The sequence below is a fragment of the Odocoileus virginianus genome, chromosome 5 (genome assembly GCF_023699985.2).
Source record: "Odocoileus virginianus isolate 20LAN1187 ecotype Illinois chromosome 5, Ovbor_1.2, whole genome shotgun sequence".
In the NCBI taxonomy this organism is placed as follows: domain Eukaryota; kingdom Metazoa; phylum Chordata; class Mammalia; order Artiodactyla; family Cervidae; genus Odocoileus; species Odocoileus virginianus.
The window spans coordinates 41,041,261-41,069,185 of record NC_069678.1 but is presented as its reverse complement, the minus strand read 5'-3'; the positions used below and the strand labels follow the sequence as shown (position 1 = coordinate 41,069,185).

The following is a 27,925-nucleotide window of genomic DNA, read 5'->3' as shown; positions in this document are numbered from 1 at the left end:
TGCTTGAGGGTTTTTTGTTGTTTTTGGTTTGGGGTTTTAAGAGTTCTTCATATACTTTGGATAGTAATCCCTTATCGAACATATAAGGTGCAAATATTTTCTCCCAATCAGTGGGATGTCTTTTTACTATTTTGATAGTGTCCTTTGCACAGAAGTTTTAAGTTTTGCTCTAGTCCAGTTTATTGTTTTCTTTTGTCAACTGTGCTTTTGGTGTCCTATCCAGGAAATAATCGCCAATTCTAATGTCATGAAGCCTTTCACCTAAGTTTTAAGAGTTTTATAATTTTAGCTCTTACATTTAGGACTTTGATACATTTTATGTTATTTTTTAAATTTTTGATATTATCCCAAATGTTTTTTACAGTAATAGATTTCATCAGTTTGAGTAAATTTTTGTATATCATTCAAGATAAAGGTCCAACTTCATTCTTTTGCATATGGATATCTAGTTTTCCCAAAACTATTTGTTGAAAAAACTGTTCTTCTTCCACTGAATGGGCTTGGCGCCCTTGTTAGAAATCAGTTGCCCATATATGAGAGAGTTTCTATGCCATGACCTCATTTTGAGTAGGAAATAGGCTCTATAATCCTTTTATAGGTGTGTAATAGAAACTTTCTAGTACAGAAGGTCTAAGCCAAAGAGGCTGTCCTACGTAATAAAATGGTATGGTTTAAAAAAAAAAAAAAACACCAAAAAAGATATTAAAGCACATTTTTATTATAGATAGGTAAGTGTGGTTTGATGGTATGTTTATAATGGATGTACATGCTTTTCAGTATACCAAAAGGTATAATATTTTTAATGCTTAACATTTCTCTGACAAGGAAAGTCTGAACTTAACCTATTTTAAATGGCAAAAGACTGATTTTGTTTTCTTGAATGTTGCTTTAATGACTGGCAAATTGAATTCTTTTAGGTCCCAACACATTAAATTTAAGAACGGTGAAAGAAAATCAATGAATTATTAAAAAACATGTAATTTCTATGAAACAGAAACAAAGTTTTTATAATTTAAAACAGCAGCAATTTCAAAAGATTTGCTGAATAACAACTTTACAAAATATATATACACAAAATATCATTCCAGATGATCATGGATTTTTTAAAATAGTATATCACAACCCCTAAACTCTAACCCAAACCTACTACTGGATGTAGCTGGCCTATAATATTTTTTACAGCAATTTAAAACATAAACAATAAAACCCCCTCCCAATTCTCTTGTGCTTAAGCACAGGTTACAATGTGCTAGCCTTGATTTTATATCCACAAAGAGAATTTTAAAATAAGAACTTCACATAAATAATGTTTTACTTGATATTAAGTATATGACCAAACAAATTAAAATAAGTACTAACAACCAAAACATATATTGATGTAACCAGTACATACACTCTTAAAGAATGACAAAGACGAATAAAGAAATAAAATAGTCTATGAAAGCCACAAGCACCATGTTTTAGAAAGAGCACCAAGCAACACAAAAAGGCAACATGTAAGAGGTAGTGTACCACCGGCTAAGATGTATATGCCCACTGGGGACCTGAATACAGCTTAGTATTTGGGAAAAGAAGACGTATTAGACTGTGGCTTGCAGTTTTTAGACAGAAGCATTGCACATATGGGAGCATTAGCCAGTATTGCTCCCTAGTGCTTTGCATCTCCAGCTGTCTAATGGGTACTTTGCTCTCAGACAGTCAAAAAATATAGAATACCCTGAAGAATTCCATGTTTATAAATGTTCAGTTCTAGGGAATTCTCTAAGAAAGCTCAGATCAATATAATTTTTTAAAGAATTAAATACTTTATCAGTTATAGTCCTTTAAAAAATGCCTTGTCTCCTTCTTAGGAGGAAGTCTTTTCTTCCTGAGATTCTTTAAAATTTAGCCAATGCTTTATTCCATGCATTTCATGATATCCAATAGTACCTTTCTGTCTATATTTTTCCTTCTGCAGCAATTACCTGGCCAACAGCATGCATTCTGAACTAATTCAGAGACCTTAGAGAAAGCATACAGAACTGCTTTCAATGTAGTACTTCCGTTCGGTTTTGAGATGAGGAAGTTTTTGTACTTCTATTACTGGAAGTTGATTAGGGTCCTGGGTGTGAAAAAGGAATTTTGCCTTATGCCAGCTGCCATCTTGAATCTGAAAAATAACAAAATGCTTTGATCTGTAATTTTTCCATTAGCAGCAGACAATGTGTTTTCATAGACAAGGTAGATTTAAGGATTTGAAATAATGAATAGAAAGTGCCTAGAATAATGCCTGGCACAGAGTAAGTGCTCAATGAATGGGTGACATTTACTATGAATAATTGAAAATATATGATTATTCCATTTTCTAGATGGCATTGTGTGTTCTGATTTTTCTTGAGGCTTCCTGTTTCTGTTGTCTGTGGATCATTGGACCAGATATGCCCTGATTCTAATGTGAGTAATACCCATTTTGTTTTCCTTTATTTGGCACTGATGCCTCAGGATGGACACTTGTCTTGGATGAAAGGGAATGAGTGCGCTCACCCCCTCTGTACTCTAGGCAGGAAATATGCAGAATCACTTCAGTACAAGTAAATTATAATTATGTTGAGTTATCTTTTAGGTTTCTTTTTTTCCATTCTGTGGTTACTGTTTATATAGTTTCATTCCTCCCTTCCTTTCTTTCTAGGCCTTTCTGTTTCCTTTTATTACTGTATGCTCTTTTTTGGAGGGTAAATTCTAATATAAAATAAAAACTATACTCTGATTAAGTTTCAGGAAGACAAAATAGAGAAACAGTTAACTAGCTTTGTGAGGCTTTTTATATAGGAGTTTATTCCTTTACTCATTCACAGAATTATCATGGTATAAATTTTAGAATTTGAAGGAACTTTAGAGATTATTGAAGCTATAAATTCCATTTTAAGTTAAGGCAATTGAAGCTCACAGAAGATAAATTACCAAAGTCATAACCTTGGGGTAATAATTAGGCTAGAATTCTCTGTAACTTCATTAAGTCTCAAACAATATTTGTTGAAGATTAAGTATTTTTGGCACAGTTGAATAAAATGTAATCCTCCAGTTTCTTACAGTTCTTGGGAAATACAAAGATGAGTAAATTCTGGCCTCTGAGTTCTTGCAGCTTATAAATTTAGTCAGGGAGAGGAGAAACAAACAGCTGTAAGATAAGGCCATGTATGACATGCATCATAACGAATATACAGAGTGAATGCTGAGTTCCTCATTTCCAGCTAGAAGAGTCAGGGAAAAGCCTTGTATATTCAGAACTGGAGATAGGCCTTAAAGTATGTACAATTTCTACTTGGTTAGAGGAGTAGAAAACAGCATTTCAGAGAAGGGGAATGACATGAATAGAAAAAAACCAAAACAGTTGGAAAGGTAGAAAGCAGTTGTGAAAATAAGCCTAGCATGCGGTTTAAGTGCACAGATTTTGATAGACACCCAGGTATAGGTATTCTCACGTATAAAATGTGAATTAGTGAGGATTAAGTGAGATTTGCATTAAAAGACCCTGGCAATATAGCGTGGCATTGACTTTGGAACTGTACACACTTAGGGTTGATTTCATGCTCTGCTGCACCTTGAACAAGTTACTTAACCTCTATGCCTTCAGTTTTTCTTACCTATAAAATGATACTAACGGTAACTTCATAGAGCTGTTATAATTAAATAATGTATGCAATACATAGTACCTGTCATCTAATAAGTCCCCAATAATTAGTAGTAGGAATTGTTGGTATTATTATAAATAGATCAGTTTGACTAGAGTTCAGGGTACACACTCAGTGAAAGCCCAAGCTTGAAAAATAGGTTGGGGCCTGACTATTCTAACTGCTGCTAAGTTTTGATTGTGTCTCAGAAACAGTAATGAGTCACTAAAAGTTCTGGACAAAATTGTGAAAGTTAATTTTGTTGGTAATGCTGATTTCTTCACCTACAGAGAGCAAGCCATATATTTCTATTTATTTTATGATTTTTCAAATATGCAAGTGTAGTTTATCTGAAAGTGAAATGTTGTGAAAAAGTAAAGCACTCTAAATATAAAACATGTTAAATCATGGGCTTCATGATACACAAGAGCTCCTTAAAGAAGTTAATGATATGTAAGTGGATAACTCTATAAAAGGGGTCAACAAACTCCTCTGTAAAGGGTTAGAAATAAATCTTTTAGGTTTTGTGGGTCATATATACTTGACTTTGCCACTGTAGTGTGATAACAGCCCTAGATAATAAAGAGATGAATGAGTGTGGCTGTGTTTCAACAACATATATTTAGTAAAGAGAATGCTGGGCTAGATTTGGTCTGTGGATTGTAGTTTGCCAACACCTGCTCTACAATACAATGTTTTAAAATTATAAATTCTTCATTATTATTTAATTTTAATAGGAAAAATGGGCTATGATTCAGATACTGATTTGTAGAGTCAAACTGCCATTTTGCCCATTATTTGGCATCAGGTATGGGGACTGACAAAATATGAAATAAACCTGACTTGCCTCTATAACCTGTTTTTCATGAAGTAATGAGATGCAGGATCACGGTAAAAATATACAAAAGAAAACATTTGTCTATAGGCCCTATACTCCATCTGCTATCATCTATAATTATTTCATATGGGGAATAAAAATTAATACATTAATAACACCTGCTTTGCATATAAAACTCCATGGATGACCAATGGGTGTGACAAAAGTTGATATAAATGAATAATTGATTCTGACAAATGTGTGGTCATTACACATTAGGCACATTAAAACTTATTCTTCTGTAGCTTCAATTTGCAATGTCTTACTCATATTAATTATATAGTTTTACTCTTTGTTAATTATATATAGTCTTCAATTTTAAGTTAGTTATATTGAATAATTCTGAACGTGCCATTCCCTTACCTTGCAGTCATTTGAAAGCACTTTAGGTTCAAGTAGAGTGTTTTCTTCAAAAATCTGACCATTCCATCCCTTGAAACCAAGAGTCAATCCTGAGCCACTTGTCTGAGGACTTGTCCACACTGGAGTGTTTAGACAATGAATGGTGATGATATGGGTGGCTTCTGAGCTCAGTAAATGAAGGAAGTTCATCTGGACTTTCCCGATTCCAAACTCCAACTAATGTCATTGAAACAATAGGCAAGTTATAAGATATGGCAACTGAAAAATTTATAGTTTGGAGAAACTTAAAGAAAGTCCTTAAAAGGCAGCCTTGAGAAAGCTACTTTTTAGGATATTTAAGTGCCAGTCAGTAGTGTACTGGTAAATGCTTAGCCACTGGCCCTTGCAGGGGTGGGGCAGGAGGGCACCCCCGATTTATAGCAATTTCTGAATTTCCAGAGTTGTAAGTACTCCTACCATGGCTGATTTTAGGCTTTCCAGGTGGTGTCACTTAACATGGAATTCACAAGAGATCTTAACAATAAATAGGCTCTCCTGAGCAGTATGAGCTGGCGTTAGCATATCACTAGGCAACTAAATAGGACTAAAAAAAATAGCTTGCATAATGTCATTTAAGATGCATTAATAATTTGTTGTGGATTATTGCTTAAAATTTCTTTCATAGAAATTTGAAATTCTGTCTGTGCTTTCATTTGAAGATTTATTTTTTTAGTTTCCAATGATAGGTTAAAAGTTGTAATAATTAATTGGTTGAATTATTTCAATTATGGAGCCTTTAAAGACAAAGACAGAATCTTAATCTTTGTGTTAGCCAACCCCTAATGCAGGTTTGGTCATACAGTGAGTCGTCAATAGCTGTTTATTGCATGAATGAATGCATGAACAAATATTAACTAATAAAGTGAACAATGTAGGGTAGTATTGGAGCAAGGAGTTTCTAGATTTGGACAAGGAAGCAGATTTTTCTGTAGCTTTAGACATCATCATCATTTTAGCATTATTCAAACAGGGGTATGGTTATAACATAAATGAATAGAAGTGGTTCCTACTGAGGAATTTATACTAATCTCCAGTCACCAAATCAGAATATCAGTTATAAGGTTATAAGAACAACAGCAAAAAACTGTAGGGAAAGAGAAGAAAGGCAAAGGTGGTGGTGGGGGGGCATAAGGATGAAAACATGGAAGGATCATCATGAGGAACATGAGAGCTGAAGCAGTTTGAATTCTTTGATTTTGCAAATGAGAACTACAAACCTGTGAAATACGGAGCCTTTCTAAGCCCAGTTTCCTTATTGGCAAATTTGGGTATAACACCAATACAGGATTGCTACAAGGATGTGAGGGGTCAAGTGTCATTTAGTTAGTACAGTGCCTGGCAAGGAGTGGGCTTTCTGGTGGTTCACAGTATCATTTCCCAGGTTTTCAGAGGAACAGAAATTAGAATCCAGGTCCCTGATTCCAAGTCTACTATTCTTTCCATTACCTGTGCGGTCTTTCTCAGGTTGAATTTATGGATGGGAAAAATGGGGGAATTGATTCAGCTCCTTCACTGATTCTATCTTCTTTGTACTCCCCTCTCCTTTTCTTCCATGATAACCCAAATAAAAATACTGGGCTAAACCCAGGGGCATGAGGGTGATTATGTGGGTAGTTTGGAAGCAAGTTGATCTTACTGCTCCTCTTTAGCATTACACAGATTCCACAGGAATAGAAGAGTCCTCCCCTGTTCTGCTTTGGGTAACAGTGGTGAATACCTATTGAGATGAGTGGATAAAACACCCTGGTTAATGAGGGGGAACGTTTGAGGAGAAGAGGACAGTCTAATTCTAAGCAGTTGGAGAGACTGATACACTGTACTTTTTAGCTGATGCCTTCTTATGGTGGAAAAAACACACAGTACGTCCATGTATCAGTTCTTTGTCAATGAAAAATTAGTTCTTGGGAAGGCCAAGGTAGTTTAACCAGAGAAAGAAAGAAATGCAGTTTTGGTTTCTTTGATATATGTTATACGTAGAACTAAGCTTTAGGATTGAGAAATGCTTGTTACAATACCCAGTGTTATACCAAACTAACTTTCGTTCATTCTAAACATTTATGGAATTATACATATAAGACATTTTAAATAATACCCAGTGGGTATTTCAGGGAGGTTATTTTTGTTCCCAATCACCCAAAACAGCAAGTTTTGTGGCAGAATTCTTTTAACGATGATGATGTCATTTTCAGTAAAAACTTTAACTGATTACTGAATACAAACATTGCAGCTGTTTGGGAATTTTCTAATGAATGCATGAGCATAAAAACATATGTTTTACATTTTTAAAAGGGATTTAAAAACCATAGTCAGTAGAGTAAGCCAAACTAAGCCAGTCATAAAAATACGTAATCAAATGGTCAAGAATTAACAGGATTAGTTTTAAAAACCAAAAAGTTTCTTTCTCATATATGGTAGAGAATATCTTGCTTCCACTCATAAAATTCATAATTATTTGAGGTGGAAGATTTTTTAAAAATCACTATTTACTGATAGTGGGCAAGTATCAGTATATATGCTAAATTCAGAATTTACCTTTGTCACAGAGGCAGGAGATAAACATGTCTGACCTCCAGCACTGAAATTGCAGAAAACCTCAATGGCATCTGAAGGGCAGCCAAGATTTGGATCAATCCAGTATTTTCCTATTTATTGTGAAACAAAAATATTTAAATGACATGTTAAATATTTCTGAACAATCCTTAAAAAGTATCATACTTTCAACATATTTTTTCACACTTTTTCCTGTTAAAAAACTTAGAAGTTTATAAAGATCATACATTTAAATTAATACATTTAGTGAAAAAATAAAAGCTGCAAGCATTATGTTAAACTGATAGTGAAAATACTTTATTTTCCACATACCTATCAATTTAAGGCCATTTCATAATTTTAATAAAAAATAATTTGTTACTTCATGCTATAGATAAGATGAACTCAGCAACTTAAGTGAATTGTCTACAGTTACATATAGTTAATAGAGAAGTTGAAATTAATGTAGGATATGTGTGTGTTTTTGTTCTATGTCATTACAGAGCTTAAAAATGAATACATATATTTTAAAAATAGAAACCTCTTCAGTCTCCCTGAAGAAAAATCTATCTTTGTTTAATTGATAATTAAAAAGAATAAGCATTTTTGTTTCCAGAAGAAAAGTGTACAATTAAATGGTTATTTTTGTGCTTTATTTTCAGATTTGTGAGTGGAAAAGACTGAAGTCTCTATAGCCAGTGTAAGTCTGCCAACCTTTGCATCCACTGAGTGTCCAGGAGAGTCAAATGCGGCGTAAAGTTGGACTTTAGGACTTATTCAAACTGAAAAGTACCGGAGTAGCATCTTAATTCTGGAATAACAGGCTCAGAATATTAAAAGAGCACCTTATTCTAAATGCAAAGAGCAGGAATTTTTGAATGAGATGGCCCTGCCTTCTTGCATTAAAAAGGCAAGACAAAACAAACAGTATTTGTTAAAGGCCATTTTCTATAATAGGTAAAAAAACCCTTGTTTCTTTCATTTTTTTTCCCCCATAGCAAAGATTCCTGTAGCTTATTCTGGCTCCCCCTGGTCTGTCTTTGTAGATTTACACACATCCTTGACCATTCCCCCTCTGCTATTCTTCTAATCCTACAAAATGAAAACTTGAATTGTTACTTCAAGAGTAGGTGACTATCTCTATTGTAGTGGTTTTCAGACTTTGGTGACTGTTAAAACATCTGTGCCCCACCCCTAGAGTTTCTAAATCATTACATTTGGGATGGGGTTTGAGAATCTGCATCTAATTCTGGTTCATGGATGATATTTGGAGAATCACCGATCTATACTGTATGGAAGAAAAGGCTGAAAAAGTCCTAATATCACCTCTGTATCCCATTATTTCCCCCCCCGATTTCCTCAGAATGTTGGACATTTTGTAGGTTGTAGAAATTACAGCTGGCTTTTTTAAAACCGGGATCTAATTCAGGCTTACAGTCTTAACTAATGAAGTGAAGTGAAGTGAAGTTGCTCAGTCGTGTCCGGCTCTTTGCGACCCCATGGACTGAAGCCTAAGAGGATCCTCTGTCCATGGGATTCTCCAGGCAAGAGTACTGGAGTGGGTTGTTATTTCCTTCTCCAGGGGATCTTCCCGACCCAGGGATCAAACCCAGGTCTCCCACATTGTAGGCAGACGCTTTACCATCTGAGCCACTAGGGAAGTCCCTTAACTAATGAGGTAGACATATATCTTGACTCATCATCTCTCATTCAAGAAATAGTTTCCTCTACTATGTGAGCGAACATATGCTTTATAAAAGGTTTTCCATCAAGCAAGATCTCATTCTTATATGGGTTGGAGTGCTTTGAACTCAGGCATTGTTGTTCACTGGTGAACTGGTAGGGGGCTTCATATTTCTTTTAGGATATAAGCCTTATACCATAATACATCTTTTGTAGGCCTAAATGCTTGAACTCAAAATTGGCTCTCTCCTGAGAACACTGCTTCCATGCAGGCCCTTTTTGCCACAGCCTCTACAGCATTGTGCCTGAGTCAGGAAGGGGTCTTTCTTGCTCCTTATTGCCACTTTCAGACCATTCTCCCTGCTTTCAATCAGAACACTCCATGGTAAAATTGTTGTCATCACACTCTATCGCCTGTCACCTGTTCCTGTTGCCATCATCAGCTTTATTTCTTTGATATTAGCTTTTGGCTAGCTCTTTATAACCTAATTATTGGTGATTTTACATCCATGTGGTTGATATTTGTAATATTCTGACCACTACTCAGTTCCTCCAACTCTTTCCAACCAATTTTTTTGTTCGCTTCTCCTGTTCTGTTTACTTTCATCATTAACTCCCAAGGCCATGCCCTAGTCCTTTTTTAGGTTTATTGCGTACAGCTAGATCTCTTCCGTGATTTCACCTCTCTTCTCATTTTGGCTCATTCTCTCTCGTGTCCTGACTCCATTAATTCTTTGATCTCATCGTTTTTACTCCCAGATTACAGCCCTTTGAAAGCCTGAATCCCCACCACCTGTGGGCTTCGGACTCCAACCTTTGATCCCCTGTTGCATTATTCAGTTGCTGGATGCACCCAGGGTAAAAGCAGCTGTAAGTGTGTGCCCATCTCTGCTGTGTTCTTCAAAACCCTTACTACTTTGTCAGTATTTTATGCTTTTAACTTTTAAAAATTTAGTTAGGCAAATTGAATTCCTGCTTCATAACTGAGAATGGAAACTCTCCAGCTCCACCATTTTCTCTTAAAACCTGATACAGTTTTAACTGCTACCATTCCTCTAAATTGCTCTTCAAAAAGCATCAAAGAACTTTCCATTACTAAATCTAGTAGCCTTTTCCCAGCCTTCACCTAACTTGACATTGACCCAGTAGATCTCTGCTTCTTCAGGCAAACATTTTCTTCACATTCATCTACTTTTTCTCCTATCTCAGTGATAGCTTCTTCTTAGTTTTCTTTGCTAGTTCCTCCTCAACTCCCTGATCTCTAAACATGGAAGAGTTCTATGGCACAGTTTTTAGAACTTTTAAAAATCTACTCTTTAGGTAGTCCTAGAGAGTTTCAGGGCATTAGATGTTATTTATATGCAAATTACTTTATATATTTTATCCATAACCAGGGCCTCTCTCCTGAATAGCAAACTACCTACTTGACATACTTCCTTGAATGTCTAAAAGACATCTCAAATACCTCCAAAACTGAACTCCTCATCTTGATTCCAAACCTGCTTCTCTATCTGTATAGACAGCAATTCCACTCTTCTAGTCCTTTAGTCAAAACTCTTAGAGTCATTCTTTATCATTCTGTTTTATAATCCATATCTGAATTATCAACAAAAAACCCTGCTGGCTCTACCTTAAAGTTTATCCAAAGATTTGACCATTTCTTACCACTTCCCCACCACTAACTGTAGTCCAAACCATCATCATCTTTTACTGGATTAAATTTTGTAGCTTTCTAAATGGCTCTTTCTACCCTGTCCTCATTATATTTGCGATACATCACCAAGAGTAACATTTCAAAATTTAAGTCAAGTCTTGTCATTCCTTTGCTCTAACTCTTCCAAAGTTTTCCATCCTATTCAGAGTAAGAGCTAGAGACTTTTGATTAGTCTATAATGTCCTGTATAATCTGTTTCTTGACATCTTTCTGACTTCATTTCCTACCATTCTTCTCCTTATGCCCTCTTCCAGTCACCTTAACCTTCTTGCTAATAGGACATGCTAAATACAGGTTCAGGGTCTTTGCATTTGTTCTTTCTTCCTGGAAAGCTCTTTCCCTCAGATTTCCTGTGGCTTCCAGATATTGCTCAAATGCCACTTTCTCAGAGATTATCTACCTACTCTATTTAAAACTTCACCCCTAACCCTACTTTCTATCATATCCCCCGCCCTTCCGTGTTGTTTTGTGTTCTTCTACTGCACTTACAATCTCCTAGTGATGAAAGTATTTTGGGGCATACATACTTTCCTGATACCTTGTAAGCCACACAACTTAGCTGTTTCTTCTATGAGGAAGGCAGATCTTGAATTAGATTTTAGTAATTGATATGTCCTATAATGTCTTTGTTTCTTTCAGTTCTATAGAATTACATTTTTATACCCTCAAATATAGGAAAGAGTCAAATTTTATTATGAAGGGCAGCTATAACTAGAAATATTATTTGTTTTTGTGATAATCTAAGGCAGGAAACACCTATAGAAGTATTTTATTAATATAAATAAAACAAATATTTTTGCTACACTTCTAGAATGGAAGATGCTTCTAGACAAATATGTATTTAGACATGTATATCTGTATGTAAACACATGTGTATAAAAATAAAATATGAACTTACTGTCCATCCTACAGAATTAAATAACTTATTTTCAAGTCAGCATATGTATCATTGTATGTTAGGACTAGAGTTTTTACCAAAAATAACTACTTACATTGATTGTATAGCTGACTATATAGACCCCATCAAAATTAAAATTAAATGACATATTGTAGCAGACAGGGTTTCCCTGTTGATCATCAGATAGTAGTGGCTCCTCCACTTGCTTTAAACCTTTTGCTTGATGGCTCTATTTTTGCAACTCTGGCTAATGGACTTTGAGGTATCAATGTGAGGATAAGATTCCAAGTATGACAAGCCTCCATCTTTACAGTCAAATTCCAAAATGAGGCATTTAAATTCCATTTTATGTAAAAATTAATTTTAGGGAGTGTAGTAGAGGGGGGAACTATGATCTCTTTCTTCATGTTGCCAACTCTGGTGGTCCTGACAGATAATATTTGTCTGTTAGTTCAAAAGTTAACCTTTCCTATTTTTATTTTTAACATGAATTCCAAGCACAGAGTATAAGCAAGTGACATAGATGGTGTAAGAAAATCTGGGTATATGTCAGATTTTGTAGTAAAAGATCTTTATAAAGCAAAACCTTAAAAAGAATACTTTGATATCAGAAAACATATTTACCTAAAGATGTACGTATTTGGTTCTTGATGACCTTAAAATGCCTCTGCCAGATTTGGCATAAATATACCTGAAATCTCAAACACACTGAAATGATGAAATATCACAGTTTAAGGAAACCAATAACTTACCGTCTGATACTTTGTGTTCACAGTTAAGCAAATCTTTGCAGATTTGTGCTGGATTATCTCGTGTGCCAAGAGGATGCTTGATGCTGTGTAGTAAATTGCTAAGATAGTTCAAGGTTTTGAAGATCTCTGCACTGTGGTCAATTAAAGTCACTTCAGTATTCTGGTAGCTCTGCCAAGTCATCATGAAAATCATATTAGCAAAGAAGCATAGAGTAGTCATTACCAGTATGTAACCCAAGTGATCAACAAAGATCAAGACAGAAGAAAAGTGTACTCCTATTGGGTGCAGTGATTGAGAGTAGGATGTAAACAACAGTTTATATTTAACTATAAACATATTTGTGTTTTGTTAATCTTGATCCTAACAAGAGCTTAGATTCACACTTTCAAAATTTACTTTTCAAGCTGACATAAAACTTAACAATTACTATCCCTACTGCATAATTTAAAAAAACCTATATATAATGAATAAACAGAGGTTAAGAAAAATGAATAGTGATGATAGATGCCATTTTAAGAAATGGCTAACTTCATTTAACTATTGTCAATGTAATACCAAATTCTTATTTTGAAAATCCTTTGACAATATTTTTGTTTTAAATGTTTTCCTTAAAAATCTTATGCATGCATTTCTGTTTATTAAAATTGTTTTCTTTGTCCTTAAAAATGGTTTCATTACTTTTAATCTCTTGTAAATACAGGCCTCAAGATAAAGTCACATTTTGGCCTCTGAAAAAATATTTGTTTAATTTGTAGATTGAGTGTGCCAATGTAAATAAAGGCAAATATATTACCTCCATCTGTAGGGCAGTATGTGATTCAATCAAGGCTTGAATAGCAGCATTGATATCCATTTGTTTCTGTGTAAAACAAAACCATTTGAGATTAGCAATAAGATCAACACTGAGTGCTCTAAAGTAAAGGCTATAAATTCTGAAAGCACTGCTGTTAAAGCATACTAGACTTATTATCTGAAAGGGGTTTGTAACTCTTATGGTTAGACTGATCTCACAAATATTGCCTAGCTATCTGAAAGGACAATATGCTGCCTTCATCCAAATTTCAAGTCTCCTAATTAAAACAGGACCAAAGTCCAGAGTTCACAAATGAAAAACTATTTGTCTCTGCTGCCTGAAAACATACACAAAAGTTACTCACATGGAAGAAGGATGAAATATGATCACTGCCATTAATAAATTGTAAAGTGAAGAATAAATAACTGTAGTAATTTTTAACAGTTACATTCTTGGAAGAAAAATAGAATAAAATATTACTGTCCTGAGGTAGTCACCACATTAGTTTAATCTGATACTTCTGCGGTCTTGAAAACAATTTCTGAAGTTGGAAAATGTGTCATTAGTCCCCAAAGAAATAATACATGAATGCAATCTCCTCCAGCATTTACTAAAAGTTATTTTTAGAGAAAGACCCAGAATAACCATTAGTAAAAAGTCTTTTCATATTTTATTTTTTAAAAAGCTTGGAAACTAAGAAGCATAAGTTGGGAGAAAATTCTGTGAAATGGCATATGTGTGAGCAAATCAAGCATCTGATTTCTTTCAGAATGATTGTACTGCTGAGATATCTTTTTACTTGCATTCCATATAATAGAAACTCTTTTCAACATCTCCCATAACTCATGGTTGATAATTTGGAAAACTATTTAAAATGATGGGACAATCAACAAAATATACTCATCCTTGCCTCAACATGTGGTTTTCATGTTGGAAAATATTTGACTCATTCTGCATATGTATGCTGCCAAACACATACTGAGGATAAAATGGTAAGCAAATAATACAAAACAAAACAACCTTGTCCTTGTAGAGCTAAAGTTTAGAGGTCGATAAAGGCATCAATCAAATAATCTAAAAAATAACACATTTACAAATTGGGATATGTGCTATTAAAGAACAGTGCATGGACCTATAAGAGAAATTACAGAGTCTTATTTAATCAAATCTGGAGGACATAAGAGACTTGGAAGGAATAGATCTGCATAGGCTTCCTAGAAGTAGTGATATTTGAACTGGGATCTGAAGAATAAATATGAATTGTTAGGAGAATGGGTGGGAGAGTTTTCTAGGCAGAGGAGCCAACACAAAGGCCTGGAGATAGAGAAGCATGGCCTACTCAAGAAGAAAGACTTTAGCATTAAAAATTCTGTGCAAGTTAACTCTGACCATCATGTTTGTGAGAATTGGCAGATTCTGGACATGGGTCACAAAAAAACATTGGCACTAAATATGGGCAATTGAATTAAGTAGGAAACAACAGTCACCTTTATTTGTCATTAGAGCGTTGATCATAGAAAAACTAGCAATAAGCAGTTCTCAGGCTCTTCTGACTCAAGACTCTTGTTGTACTTTTAAATATTATTAAGGGCTTTAAAGAACTTTTATTTATGTGAATTATAGCTTTTGATACTTACCATAGTATGAATTAAAATATAAAATTTTAAATTGTGTTAATTACCTTTAGATAAACATATTACATGTTAATATATTTTTAATGAAAAATTAACTTTTGAAAACTAAAAAATTTGTAAGAAGAGTGGCACTGTTTTATACTTATGTATTCTCTTTAATGTCTGAATTAATAGGAAATAGCTAGATTCTCATATTTGCTTCTATTTTTGATCTGTTAAAATGTTATTTTAGCTGAACTATATGAAGAAAATCTTGCCTTAAAGAAGATATGCAGTTGGCAAGAAAATATTTTAGTAGCCTTTTCAAATAATTGTGGATATTCTTCTTTGATATTATACCGCAACTTGACAAGTGGGAGTTAATTAAGGGTTAGTTGAAATGTGAAGTCTGAAAACTTATCTATAAAATTTATACTCATATTAAAATCTATTAGTCTATCAAACTTAAAAGATGGATTCTAAAAACAATCATTTACCTACTTTGTTAAAAATCATGATTTTTAAAAAAAATTCATGATTCAATTAATTGGAAAATGGTTAATGAAATAATGCAGTCCTTCCAAATACACATTTCATTATGTTGTATCAAAAGATTACATTCATTAACATCATTACCAATCCCATCAGAAAAACAGAACTATTGGGAAGTTGTCAAACTTGTAATATGCAAGCTTTCAATTGTTACTGTTGCTTGAAATTTATTATTGGTAGCAAGTTGTCAGTTTTTCTCCTTAAAATGATAGGCTCACTTAACTCATTTTCCAAGAAAATATCTGCCAAATACTCATGTTTAAACAATTGTCATTCTGACAAGTAAAAATGGTGTTCCATGAAAAAAGCAGCTAGTTCAGCTTGCAACTGGATTCCACAAGCACTTTTGAGTCAACCATTGTACTTCAATGCAGCAGAACTGATCTATATGCTCTTCCATTTCATCACAGAGAATATTTTAAAAATGTGTGCTGAAGATCAGAGACTTAGGAGACAGGAAAAATGGTGGAATAATGACCTCCCAGAATTCTCTCTTCTATAAAAGCAGCGAGAAAACTGGAAAAAAGAATGTCAGAATAAAGTATTTCAGAATTACAGAAATTAACAAAATGCTTGCTGTAAATCTGGGGAGCATTCACTTCAGAAAAATAGTTGAATTTTAGGAAGGGCAGTGAGCTTTAATTTGCCCTATTCCCATGCCTCTCTTTCCAGCTCTGCGGTAGCCTTGAAAACCAACAGCCTGCAATTGCAGTGAAAAGAAGAAGCCTGGAAACCACAGGAGGGAGCAGAATGGGGCTGAGTTGCTTCAAAGCCTCCTTTCCAGTGAAATGTTATTTGACCTGTCTGGTGGTTCCCTTAAAGACACCACTTGCAAGACTGTCTTTATTTTACCTGACTCAGAGCTCACTCAGTGCAGAAAGTCTTTCCTAAGGAATATTAAAAAAAAATTTAGATCGAATTGCTTAGCTTTGTGGCTGCTGGAAACATTAGAAAACAGTTGGGGCAAACAGGCAAAAATCAGGGAATGAGATATCCTTAGAAATTCTGAAATGCTCTGGTCTGACATATTCCTGGAAATGCATAAGGCTGGACACATGATCAGAAAAACAGAAGAAGGTCCTAAGCTCTCTCCTCTGGCTCATCTTCAGGTTCTGTGAAAATAGGAAGTTAAGACTTGGGTACAGTTGTCAACTGCCTGGCTGAGAACTGAAGGGATGCTCCAACATGCTCATAGAGACCCTTGGCAAAAACTGGGAAACATTGGTTCTGGCATTTAAGGAAACCTCTCTTCAATCCTTAGCTGACCACTAAACTAACTGAGTAGAGACTTCAGTGTTCCCATATGTCAAAGAATACAGACTTTATTAGGAAAAGTCACTAAATAACAAAAACAACAAATAACAATACTAAACACTAAGGCTGGGGTGAAGAATTTGACTTTCAGAGATGCCACTCTATATTATTTAAATGTCCAGTTTTCAAGAAAAAGTGACAGACCATGCCTAGTAACATTAAAGTGTGACTCCTATACATGGGAAAAATCAAGCAATCAATGGAAATTGTCCCTGTGGAAGCCCACGTGTTGAATGTAGTAGACAAAACTTTGATTAGCTATCTTAGATATATTCAAAGAACTAAAGGAAATCATGTCTACAGAACTAAAGCATGAAAAAATGTCTTACCAAATAAAAAATGTAAGGAGATAGAAATTATAGAAAAGAACTAAGTATAAATTTTGCAGTTGAAAGTTAATAGTAACTGAAATCAAAATTTACTCGAGAGGCTCAACTGTAGATTTCAGTAGACAGCAAAGAATCAGTGAGCTTGAAAACAGTTTATTGAGATTATCCAGTCAGAGGAGTAAAAAGAAAAATTAACACAGAAAATGAATAGACTCATAGACCTACAGACACCATAAAATATACCAATGTATGCATGATGGGAGTCTCAGAAAAAAGGGGGCAGAAAGAATATTTCAAGAAATAATTGCTGAAAATGTCCCAGATTTGATGAAAAATATTAACTTCTGCATCCAAGAAGCTCAATGAATTCCCCTAAACACGTCATAATCAAACTGTTGAAAGCTAAAAACAGAGACTCTTGAATGCAGAGAGAAGAGACTCATCATATCCAAGGGATGGGATTTTTCATCAAAAACCATAAAGGTGAGAAGGCAGTAGGATGACATATTTGGAGTGCTGAAAGAAAAAGACTGTCAACCAAGAATTCTATATCCAGTAAAACTATCCTTCAAGATGAAGGAAAAATTAAGACATGCCCATATAAACAAAAGCTGAGGTAATTTATCACTAGAAAACCCTTCCTAGAAAAACAATAAAGGGAGTCCTTTGGACAGAAATAAAAGATACAAGACAGAAGTTTGAATCCACATGAAGAAATAAGGACTGGTAAAGATAACTATATTAGTAACTATAAAATAGAGTATATATCCCAAACAATTTTGAAGAGGGACAACAAAGTTGGAGGTTTCATAGTTCAATTTCAAAACTTACTACAAAGTTAACAATAATCAAAACAGTGTGGTACTGGCATACAGATAGACACACAGACCAATGGAATAGAGTGCAGGAATAAACACACATACGGTTAAATAGTTTTTGAGAAAGGTGTCAAGGCCATTCCCTATAAAGAACAGTCTGTCAACAAATTGTGCTGGGAAATTTTGATATCCTCATGAAACCCAATGAAGTTAGCCTCTTACTTATAAACAAAAATTAACTCAAAATGGGTCAGATAATTAAAGGTAAGAGCAAAAACCCTAAAACTCTTAGAAGAAAATATATGGGAAATGCTTCATGATATTGGATTTGGCATGATTTCTTGGAGATAAAACCAAAGCTAAGGTAACAACACAGTATATAGCACACATATTTTTTCATTTAATACTCTTACTAATTCCTCAAAGTTACACATTTTTCTCAGAGCAAAAATCTCTCACAAGTTCTAATTCATTTTGGCTGTATAGGAACACATGGATTTTCCAAGTGACAGAGGGAAATGGTGACCCCAAATCTGGCACTTTAATGTAAACATTTTCACTAAACACCTTTAATTTACCACTGATGTATGATCTTTCTACAATTTGTTCTTTATTAGGAAGGCCCCTATGATATATCAAAGTTATTATAAAGTAAGAAGGCAACTGATCAGAGCTTTTCTAACCCATGCATTGTGACAATTGAGGAAAGGAAGAACAGAGAAGTAGAGAGTAAAGATCTTTTTAAAAAAGACATTTGCACTGATGTTCATGCCAAGTAAGGTTTCAATCCCCATCAGACAGAAAGGGGGAATAATTTTTTTTTTAAGTCTTAGAAAAATAGATCTCTTGTTTCCAAGGAGACAATCTTCCTGTGGCACTTGGCTTGAAAGTTTTTCCTTGTCCTGATGAAAAGCTGAGGGGAACGAACAGTTCCTGACCTGCTGGGAGTGAACAGCAGTGATCCACCAGCCAGAAATTTCAAAGATCCAAAGCAGAGAAGCATGTGAGCAAGACTTGGAAGGCATGGGACTGGCCATTTGTCTGAACTGTGTAGCCATTAGTGAATCTTGGTTAGGCAGGAAATCAGACCAAAGACTGCTGCATTTGACCAGAATTCTGTAGGAATGGGGCATGGGTGAGGTTGAAGACAGGAGACCTCTTGTAAGAAGTGGGAAAACAAAGATATTACCAAGTACGACAGTGCATACAACACATAACAGAAATAACTCTGAAACACTGAGGCCAGGAGATGATAGCTGATAATGAATCAACAGAAGTATTGCCTCAAAGATAGGAGTAGCAAGTTTGGGGTTATAAAAAATCACGAGCAAATACTGATACATGAGAAGTCCGAGGGCTTCCACAGCCACCAGCAGCTGAGAAGCGTTCATGTAAAGCTTAAAAATGTGGAGAACTCTGATTGGCAAAAAAACAACGTTTGAAGAAGGAGAGCGAGGATTCTGAAACTGGAGGAAATAGAGGGAGTTCTTATTCTGTGAGTATAAATTATGTCAGACATTGTGCTGAGCACTTATTTAAAACTCAAATCCATCCAAAAAAGTAATATATACCATCCTATGTTATAGACAAAAAGTCTGAAGCCCAGATTTAAAGTTCTATTAGAGTTGCAAAGACTCTATATCAGATTAACAAAAAGAACAGAGGTAGGCAAAAGGGATACCTTTAACAGAGAGTTAATAGAAGAAGCTTAAAAAAATTATACTAAGGTAAAATGAACAAAATCAAGAAGACTTACTCTTGGGCCCGGTGCTCCAGGTGGACCCTATAGTACAAAAAAAAAAAAATTAAGTACTTAGTAGATATCTCAAACCAAGCAGGCACATAAACATCAATGGTAAACAGATATACATGTAAATAAACTCACTGGAGGCCCTGGTTGACCTCTTGGTCCTTGAGGACCCTAGGAGAAATGGAGACAAAACACAGTATGTATACATTATAATTTTTGTTTGATATAAACAAAACTACTAAGATTCAACTGTTATCATTGCCTTTTTGTACAAGGCAAGTGATAAGATTCAAAGTTATTTTAGTATTTTGAGGTTGTATGTTCTTGAATTCAGCTATCACCCACATTCATGAACAAGTTGTATATATACTCTCATGTTTTGTTGATATTACTAGAAACCAAACTTATTAATTTTAAACTGAGAAATGTAAAATTTAAAAATTTTAATTACAACTATGTTTTCCATGTTATTTCTATCTACCATTCACCTAATGGTAAAAAAAAGGAACTTCAATGTTCTTGTGAAAAAGTGAAAATGTTAGTCGTTCAGTCATGTCTGACTCTTTGCGACCCCATGGACTATAGCCCACCAGGCTCATCTGTCAATGGAATTCTCCAGACAAGAATACTGGAGTGGTTAGTCATTCCCTTCTCCAGGGGATCTTCCCAACCCAGGAATTGAACCTGGGTCTCCTGCATTGCAGGCAGATTCTTTACTGTCTGAGCCACCAGGAAGTCCAGTATCCTTAGACATCTCCTTTTCCTTCAACATCTAACTATAACCCACTACTCTTGATGTGACCCCCAAATCTTTTCCAAAGACTACTACTCCATCCTTACAGTAAATGTCTTGGTTTAGTGCTGATCACACTATGGACTATGTTTGTGTCCCTCCTACATTCATACATGGAAGCCCTAGTCTCCAGTGTGATGATGTTTAAAGGTGGGGGTCTTTTGGAGCTAATTAAATCATGTGGAACCTCTGTGAATTGCAGTGCCCTTATAAAGAGAGAAAATGGAGAGATGATCTTTCCCTACATGTGAGGCTGTAGTAAGAAGGTAGCTATCTGCAAACCAGGTGGAGAACCTTCACTAGACATTGAATCTGTTAGCACCGTGATCTTGGATTTCCCAGTCTCCAGAACAATGAAAAATAACGTTTGTTGTTTAAGCCATCTAGCCCATGGCAATTAGTTATAGAAGCCCTAGCTAAGATCAAGTGACTAGTTTGACTTCCTGACTTTTTCCTTTCTACTATGCTAACTACATTCTACTTATAAAATAGAAATCTAAATATATCATTGTTTAATTAAAATCATCCAATGGCTTTTTACTGCTTAGTGAATAAAGTATAAATTTCTTATCAATTAAATACAAAAGTACATGTTCTTAGTCAATGTGCACCCCTGCCTTTTCAAGAACTTATTTTTTCTGGAACTTACTTCCACTTACTCTCCTCAACACATCCTACACTCCATCTATAACCAACTACTTGTGGATCTCTGAATAATCCAAGTTCTATCACACATGCATTCTTTTGCATATACTATTTCCTTGATCAGGAATGCTCCTCCTTCCATTTTCTATTTAATCACCATTCCTCTTCCAATACTTGTTTAAAACTCTCTACCCACCTTGACACCTTCCTCCTCTTCAACTAACCACTTATGCATTCCTGTGGACCTTTAAAAGTGTCTTCAGTTCAGTTCAGTCCAAGGGACTACCACAGTTCAAAAGCATCAATTCTTCTATGCTCAGCTTTCGGTGATGCCATCCAGCCATCTCATCCTCTGTCCCCTTCTCCTCTTGCCCCCAATCCCTCCCAGCATCAGGGTCTTTTCCAATGAGTCAACTCTTCGCATGAGATGGCCAAAGTATTGGAGTTTCAGCTTCAGCATCAGTCCTTCCAATGAACATCCAGGACTGATCTCCTTTAGGATGGACTGGTTGGATCTCCTTGCAGTCCAAGGGACCCTCAAGAGTCTTCTCCAACACCACAGTTCAAAAGCATCAATTTTTCAGCACTCAGCTTTCTTTACAGTCCAACTCTCACATCCATACATGACCACTGGAAAAACCATAGCCTTGACTAGATGGACCTTTGTTGGCAAAGTAATGTCTCTGCTTTTAAATATGCTGTCTAGGTTGGTCATAACTTTCCTTCCAAGGAGTAAGCATCTTTTAATTTCATGGCTGCAATCACCATCTGCAGTGATTTTGGAGCCCAGAAAAATAAAGTCTGATACTGCTTCCACTGTTTCCCCATCTATTTCCCATGAAGTGATGGGACCAGATGCCATGATCTTAGTTTTCTGAATGTTGAGCTTTAAGCCAACCTTTCCACTCTCCTCTTTCACTTTCATCAAGAGGTGACCACCCTTTAATTTTCTAGAACAGGAACACTGCCTGATACACAGTAGGTATTCAAAGATAGTTAACGAATGATGTTAAAATTAACTAGTATTAGTTTAGAAATTAAAAATAGTTAAACATTTAACTATTCTATTTTCTAAACTAATATAATTTGGTATATAGTAAAATATGAAAAGTTATGCTGACATTTTTCAAAATGAACAATAGTAATCACTGTAAAGAATGCTCAAAATTTAACTTACTTGATGGTCAACTGAATGTTAAAACTACATTGATTCAAATTCAGATTATGGTTAAAAGATGACAAAGCAAAATTTATCCTCAACTGAGTTTTGGATAATCTTGATACTATGCTTGATTAAGTATCTTTTATGCCAAAGTTGTCAATTCTAAATATACTTTGACAAGAAGAACAAAGAACACATACTAACTTAAAAAGGATAGAGTACTCCAACACCATGTCTGTTGGGCATTTCCTAGTTTGCATGGTTTATGATTACAATTTAAAGCAGAAAATGCATAAAACTTTTACCCCAGAAGCAGAATGATAAGTTAGAGAAATTTTATGTTGGACATAGCCTTTTAAATATACAGAGGTTCAGAGTGAAGCTGGCTATGTAAGTTTCTCCATTTTGGATCAACATTGTAAAAATAAACTTTTTACCCTACTTAGCATATTTCTGACATTTGGAAAATTGCACTGAAGGTTAAGTACAAAATATCTATCTTATCTTTGAAAAAGCTTTTTGTCATAGAAGGAAGAAACTATTTTTACTGAGCTTGTTATCTAGAACAAGTCAGATCACCACAAATATGACAAAATGAAATAAATTCAAACTAAACAAGACAGGGCAGGACAACCCCAATGAAATAAGTGCACAGAATAAGGCCAAGTAAAACAAACTATTATTCCAACAATAAAATATTTATTAGTTTATTTCATTCTTTTACCTAACCCACTACTAAGGAAAAGTGACTCACTTTCTCTAGATATTATGTAAATAAGTATGTAAAGAAGGTTATCATACAGTTTATAATAAAACTACAATTGTCTATGTTAATTTCCTATAAGAAAAACCAAATTAATGTGAATAATTATGGACGTTATTTGGCTATAGTGAAAGCACTACCTTTGAAAATAAATTCCCTCTCCATTTAATCCCATATGATCCTTCAAAAGTAACATTCTTTTTCATTAAACTTGAAAAATACTGGTAAGTGTATGTCCTTAAACCTCAGCATGTTAGATTTTGCCTTTATGAAAATGCAGTCTTGATTTTGTTTCAGGATCATCTTTCCTTTAGGCTAGCCTAGATAGAGAGAGCTTCTCTTTCCTCATTTAAATACAGAAACCTGACTGATAGGATGTTTAGCAGCATCAGTGGTCTCCACACAATAGACACCACTTGCAACTCTCTCTTTTCTGCAGTTGTGACAAAAATGTCTCCACACATTGCCAAATGTCTTATGGGTAGAGGTGCAATATGGTTCCTGGTTGAGAACCACTGGTTTAGTGGGTTTAATTAGGAGTTGAAAAATATTAAATAAGACTATTAGACAGTTGGAGAAGGAAATGGCAGCCCACTCCAGTATTCTTGCCTGGGAAATCCTATGGACAGAGGAGCCTAGTGGGCTACTGTCTGTGGAGCTGCAAAAGAGTTGGACAGGACTTAGCGACTAAACAACAACAATTATTAGACAGCAGTGTAGTTAAGATGGAATGAGTGAATTATAATACATAGCGAAATAACTGCATATCAGGAATCCATTCATATGGAATCTGTATGTGGGTGGCCAGGCCGCTCTTAATGTAGGTGGAAGGTGTGTACATACCATTTTCCTTACACAAGCTGCCCCTGACCCTTATTTTCTGACAGGTACTATGATTAATAGAAAAGCACGGGATTTGGGAGAACTGAGCTCTGTGTACCTAATTAGCGTACCTGAGGGAGTTGTTGTACATTTGGATCTAGAATATCTCAACTGTAAGATAGTAGGTTTGGTAAAGATAATCTCCAAGATTCACTTTAGAATTGTGATTTTTCAAGCTTTTTATCAATTTTGTTCTTAATGTTTTGTATCTGGAGAAAGAATTCACATATGTATACAAATTGGGAACTTTAATTTTGACATCTGTGTGAATGTAAGGAGAGTGTGTACTTGAATTAAAAGTTTGATAATTTTTAATTTGAATAAATTATACATTCTATGAATTTTAAAAAGAATCATATACATATATGCTTCAAATATCAGGCAGGTTTGGCCTTGGAGTACAAAATGAAGCAGGGCAAAGGCTAACAGAGTTTTGCCAAGAGAACTCACTGGTCATGGCAAACATCTTCCAACAACACAAGAGACAACTATACACACTGACATCAAAAGATAGTCAATACAGAAATCAGACTGATTATGTTTTTTGCAGCCGAAGATGGAGAAACTCTATATAGTTAACCAAAACAAGACCAGGAGCTGACTGTGGCTCAGATCATGCCAAATTCAGACTTAAATTGAAAAAAGTAGGGAAAACCACTAGACCATTCAGGTATGACCTAAATCAAATCCCTTATGACTATACAGTGGAAGTAACAGATTCAAGGGATTAGATCTGATAGACAGAGTGCCTGAAGAGCTATGGATGGAGGTTCATAACATTGTACAGTAGGCAGTGATCGCAACCATCCCCAAGAAGAAGTAATACAAAAAGGGAAAATGGTTATCTGAGGAGTCCTTACAAATAGCTGAGAAAAGAAGAGAAGCAAAAGGCAAAGAAGAAAATGAAAAATACAGTGATCTGAATGCAGAGTTGCAAAGAACAAGAGAGATAAGAAAGCCTTCCTAAATGATCAATGCAAAGAAATATAGGAAAACAATAGAACAGGAAAGACTAGAGATTTTGTCAAGAAAATTAGAGATACCAAGGGAACATTTCATGCAAAGATGGGCACAATAAAGGACAGAATTGGTATGAACCTAACACAAGCAGAAGATATTAAGAAGAGGTGGCAAGAATACAGAGAAGAACTATACAAAAGAGATCCTAATGACCCGGATAACTGCGATGGTGTACTCACTCACCTAGAGCCAGGCATCCTGAAATGTGAAGTCAAGTGGGCCTTAGGAAACATCTTTGCAGAAAACAGCTAGTGGAGGTGATGGTATTCTAGCTGAGCTATTTCAAATCCTAAAATATGATGCTGTGAAAGTTCTGTACTCAATATGCCAGCAAATTTGGAAAATTCAGCAGTGGCCACAGGACTGGAAAAAGTCAGTTTTCATTCCAATCCCAAAGAAAGGCAACACCAAAGAATGCTCAAACTACTGTACAGTTGTACTCATCTCACACACTAGCAAAATAATGCTCAGAATCCTCCAAGTTAGGCTTCAACAGTGTGTGAACCCTGAACTGAGAACTTGCAGATGTTCAAGCTGGATTTAGAAAAGTCAGAGGAACCAGAGATCAAATTGCCAATATCTGTTGGATCACAGAAAAAGCAAGACAGTTCCAGAAAAACACCTCACGTCTGCTTCATTGACTACGCTAAAGTCTTTGACTGTGTGGATCACAACAAACTGGAAGAGATGAGAATATCAGACCACTTTATCTGCCTCCTGAGAAGCCTGTATGCAGGTCAAGAAGCAACAGTTAAAACCGGACATGGAACAATGGACTGGTTCAAAATTGGGAAAGGAATATGTCAAGGCTGTATATTGTCACCCTTCTTATTTAACTTTATATGCAGAGTACATCATGTGAAATGCTGGGCTGGATGAAACACAAGCTGGAATCAAGACTGCCGTGAGAAATAGCAATACATAGATAGGCAGATGACTCCACTCTTACAGCAGAAAGTGAAAAGAAATTAAAGAGCCTCTTGATGAAGGTAAAAGAGGAGAGTGGAAAAGCTGGCTTAACACTCAACATTCAAAAAATGAAGATCATGGCATCTGGTCCCATCACTTCATGGCAAATAGATGGGGAAACAATGGAAATAGTGGCAGACTTTATTTTTGGGGGCTCCAAAATCACTACAGATGGTGACTGCAGCCATGAAATTAAAAGATGCTTGCTCCTTGGAAGAAAAGGCGTGAAAAACCTAGACAACATATTAAAAAACAGACATTACTTTGCCAACAAAGGTTTGTACAGTCAAAGCTATGATTTTTCCAGTAGTCACATACGGATGTGAGATTGGACCATATAAAGAAGGCTGAGTGCTGAAGAACTGATGCTTTTGAACTGTGGTGTTGGAGAAGATTCTTGAGAGTTCCATGGACTACAAGGAGATCAAACCAGTCAATCCTGAAGGAAATCAATTCTGAATATTCATTGTAAGGGCTGATGCTGAACTGAAGCTTCAATACTTTGGCCACTTAGTGTGAAGAGCTGACTTATTAGAAAAGACTCTGAGGCTGGGAAAGATTGAAGGCAGGAGGAGAAGGGGACCATAGAAGAAGAGATGGTTGGATGGCATCACTGACTTAATGGACATGAGTTTGAGCAAGCCCTGGGGGTTGGTGATGGACAGGGAAGCCTGGCATGCTGCAGTCCATGGGGTCACAAAGAGTTGGACACCACTGTGAAACTGAAGATCAACAATGCTCAAATTCTTAATTTTTTAATATTTAGGACATATTTCCCCATAACTTAGTTTTTTCCTTATAATGCTTAAAACATCCTCTTGTTTTTCAAACCGGGGGTAAGATAATTCTGCTAATCGAGAATTGTGAAACATTTAGATGTAATATTTGAAAAAGTGTTAATGAAACTCTCCAAGATTTTGTTAATTTTCATTAAATACAATATGAAAATGAAGCAGCTAATCTAAAAATTCATGCTGGATGCTTTTCATTTTTTTCTACTTCTGTGGCTTTAAGTCAAATGTTTCAGATTGTGATATTTCATCAAAACTGTTTTTGGATGACTGACACTAGTATATTACTTCTAGTATGAGTTAAACTTTTAAAATAATTTATCCCAATATTTCCAGCAATCCTCTTTGCATTACTTACTTATCAAGTATTACTCAATAATGTTCTAAATGTTTTTGAGGCTCTCATGAAAATCAAGAGATTTTTATAAGCTTTCAGGATTAATTTGCTATTAACATGATAGTTCTGAAGAAGAGGGAGAGATGGGAATTGTAGTGCTACCCACTATGGAGTTTTCTCAGGATGTCATCAAACTCTGACTCAGTTGAGCATGTATTTATGAATCCAGGGACTTATTTTTAAAACAGTCCACAGGGAAACAGACATGGGACAAATATAGAATAGAAAAGTAAGTCTTTCATGTAAAGGAATATAGAAATAGTTCTCTTAGTGGTGTAGGACTTATTTGGGGTCATTACTATAGTTACCAATGTTAAACTGTGGAAGATATAAAGCTTCCTAACCAGGAAATCCAAATTCACACTAATAGGTATACTTTTCATATGTTGTGTAATGAGCTCCCCCCTCTATTTTTAAGGCACTGAATCATGATTTGGTCTTGGACAAGACTTGGTAAGAACAGCATAGCTTTATAAATTCTTATAGCAGCTTAACTAAAAATAAGATTTATAAAGCCAACAGACTGTTGTGATTCTGATCTTTGTACAAAGAATGTCATATTTGTCCCAATAAAATAGGTCTTGGTAAAAAAACAAACAAACAAACAAACAAACAAAAAAATAGGTCTTGGTTAATGAAATTCATTCCCCAAATGCTCCATGTACTAGTATTATTTGAGGCTGAACCCCTTGATGGTATTACATTCTGAAACACAGTGGCTCATTAGGAATCTTTAGAAAGTCAATTATTTAAACCATTCCCTTTAAGAAAACAAATATATGGCATATACTGAAAAAGTCCTAATGAGAGTATAAGAAATGTAACTAA

The 27,925-nt window shown here is 35.3% G+C and overlaps 1 protein-coding gene across 1 annotated transcript in view; it reads right to left on the bottom strand.

Moving 5' to 3' along the window:
• Positions 1-698: 698 nt before the first annotated feature.
• Positions 699-27,925, bottom strand: part of COL24A1 (collagen type XXIV alpha 1 chain) — a 350,400-nt gene continuing 323,173 nt past the window's right edge. Inside the window, exons 53-59 of the mRNA XM_070467179.1 lie at positions 19,811-19,846; positions 19,682-19,708; positions 13,300-13,365; positions 12,506-12,674; positions 7,462-7,571; positions 4,891-5,106; positions 699-2,149 (exon numbers count right to left, since the gene is read on the bottom strand). Of these exons, the coding sequence (XP_070323280.1) occupies positions 2,003-2,149; positions 4,891-5,106; positions 7,462-7,571; positions 12,506-12,674; positions 13,300-13,365; positions 19,682-19,708; positions 19,811-19,846 (771 nt within the window). The 3' untranslated portion in view covers positions 699-2,002. The remainder of the gene's footprint in view (positions 2,150-4,890; positions 5,107-7,461; positions 7,572-12,505; positions 12,675-13,299; positions 13,366-19,681; positions 19,709-19,810; positions 19,847-27,925) is intronic.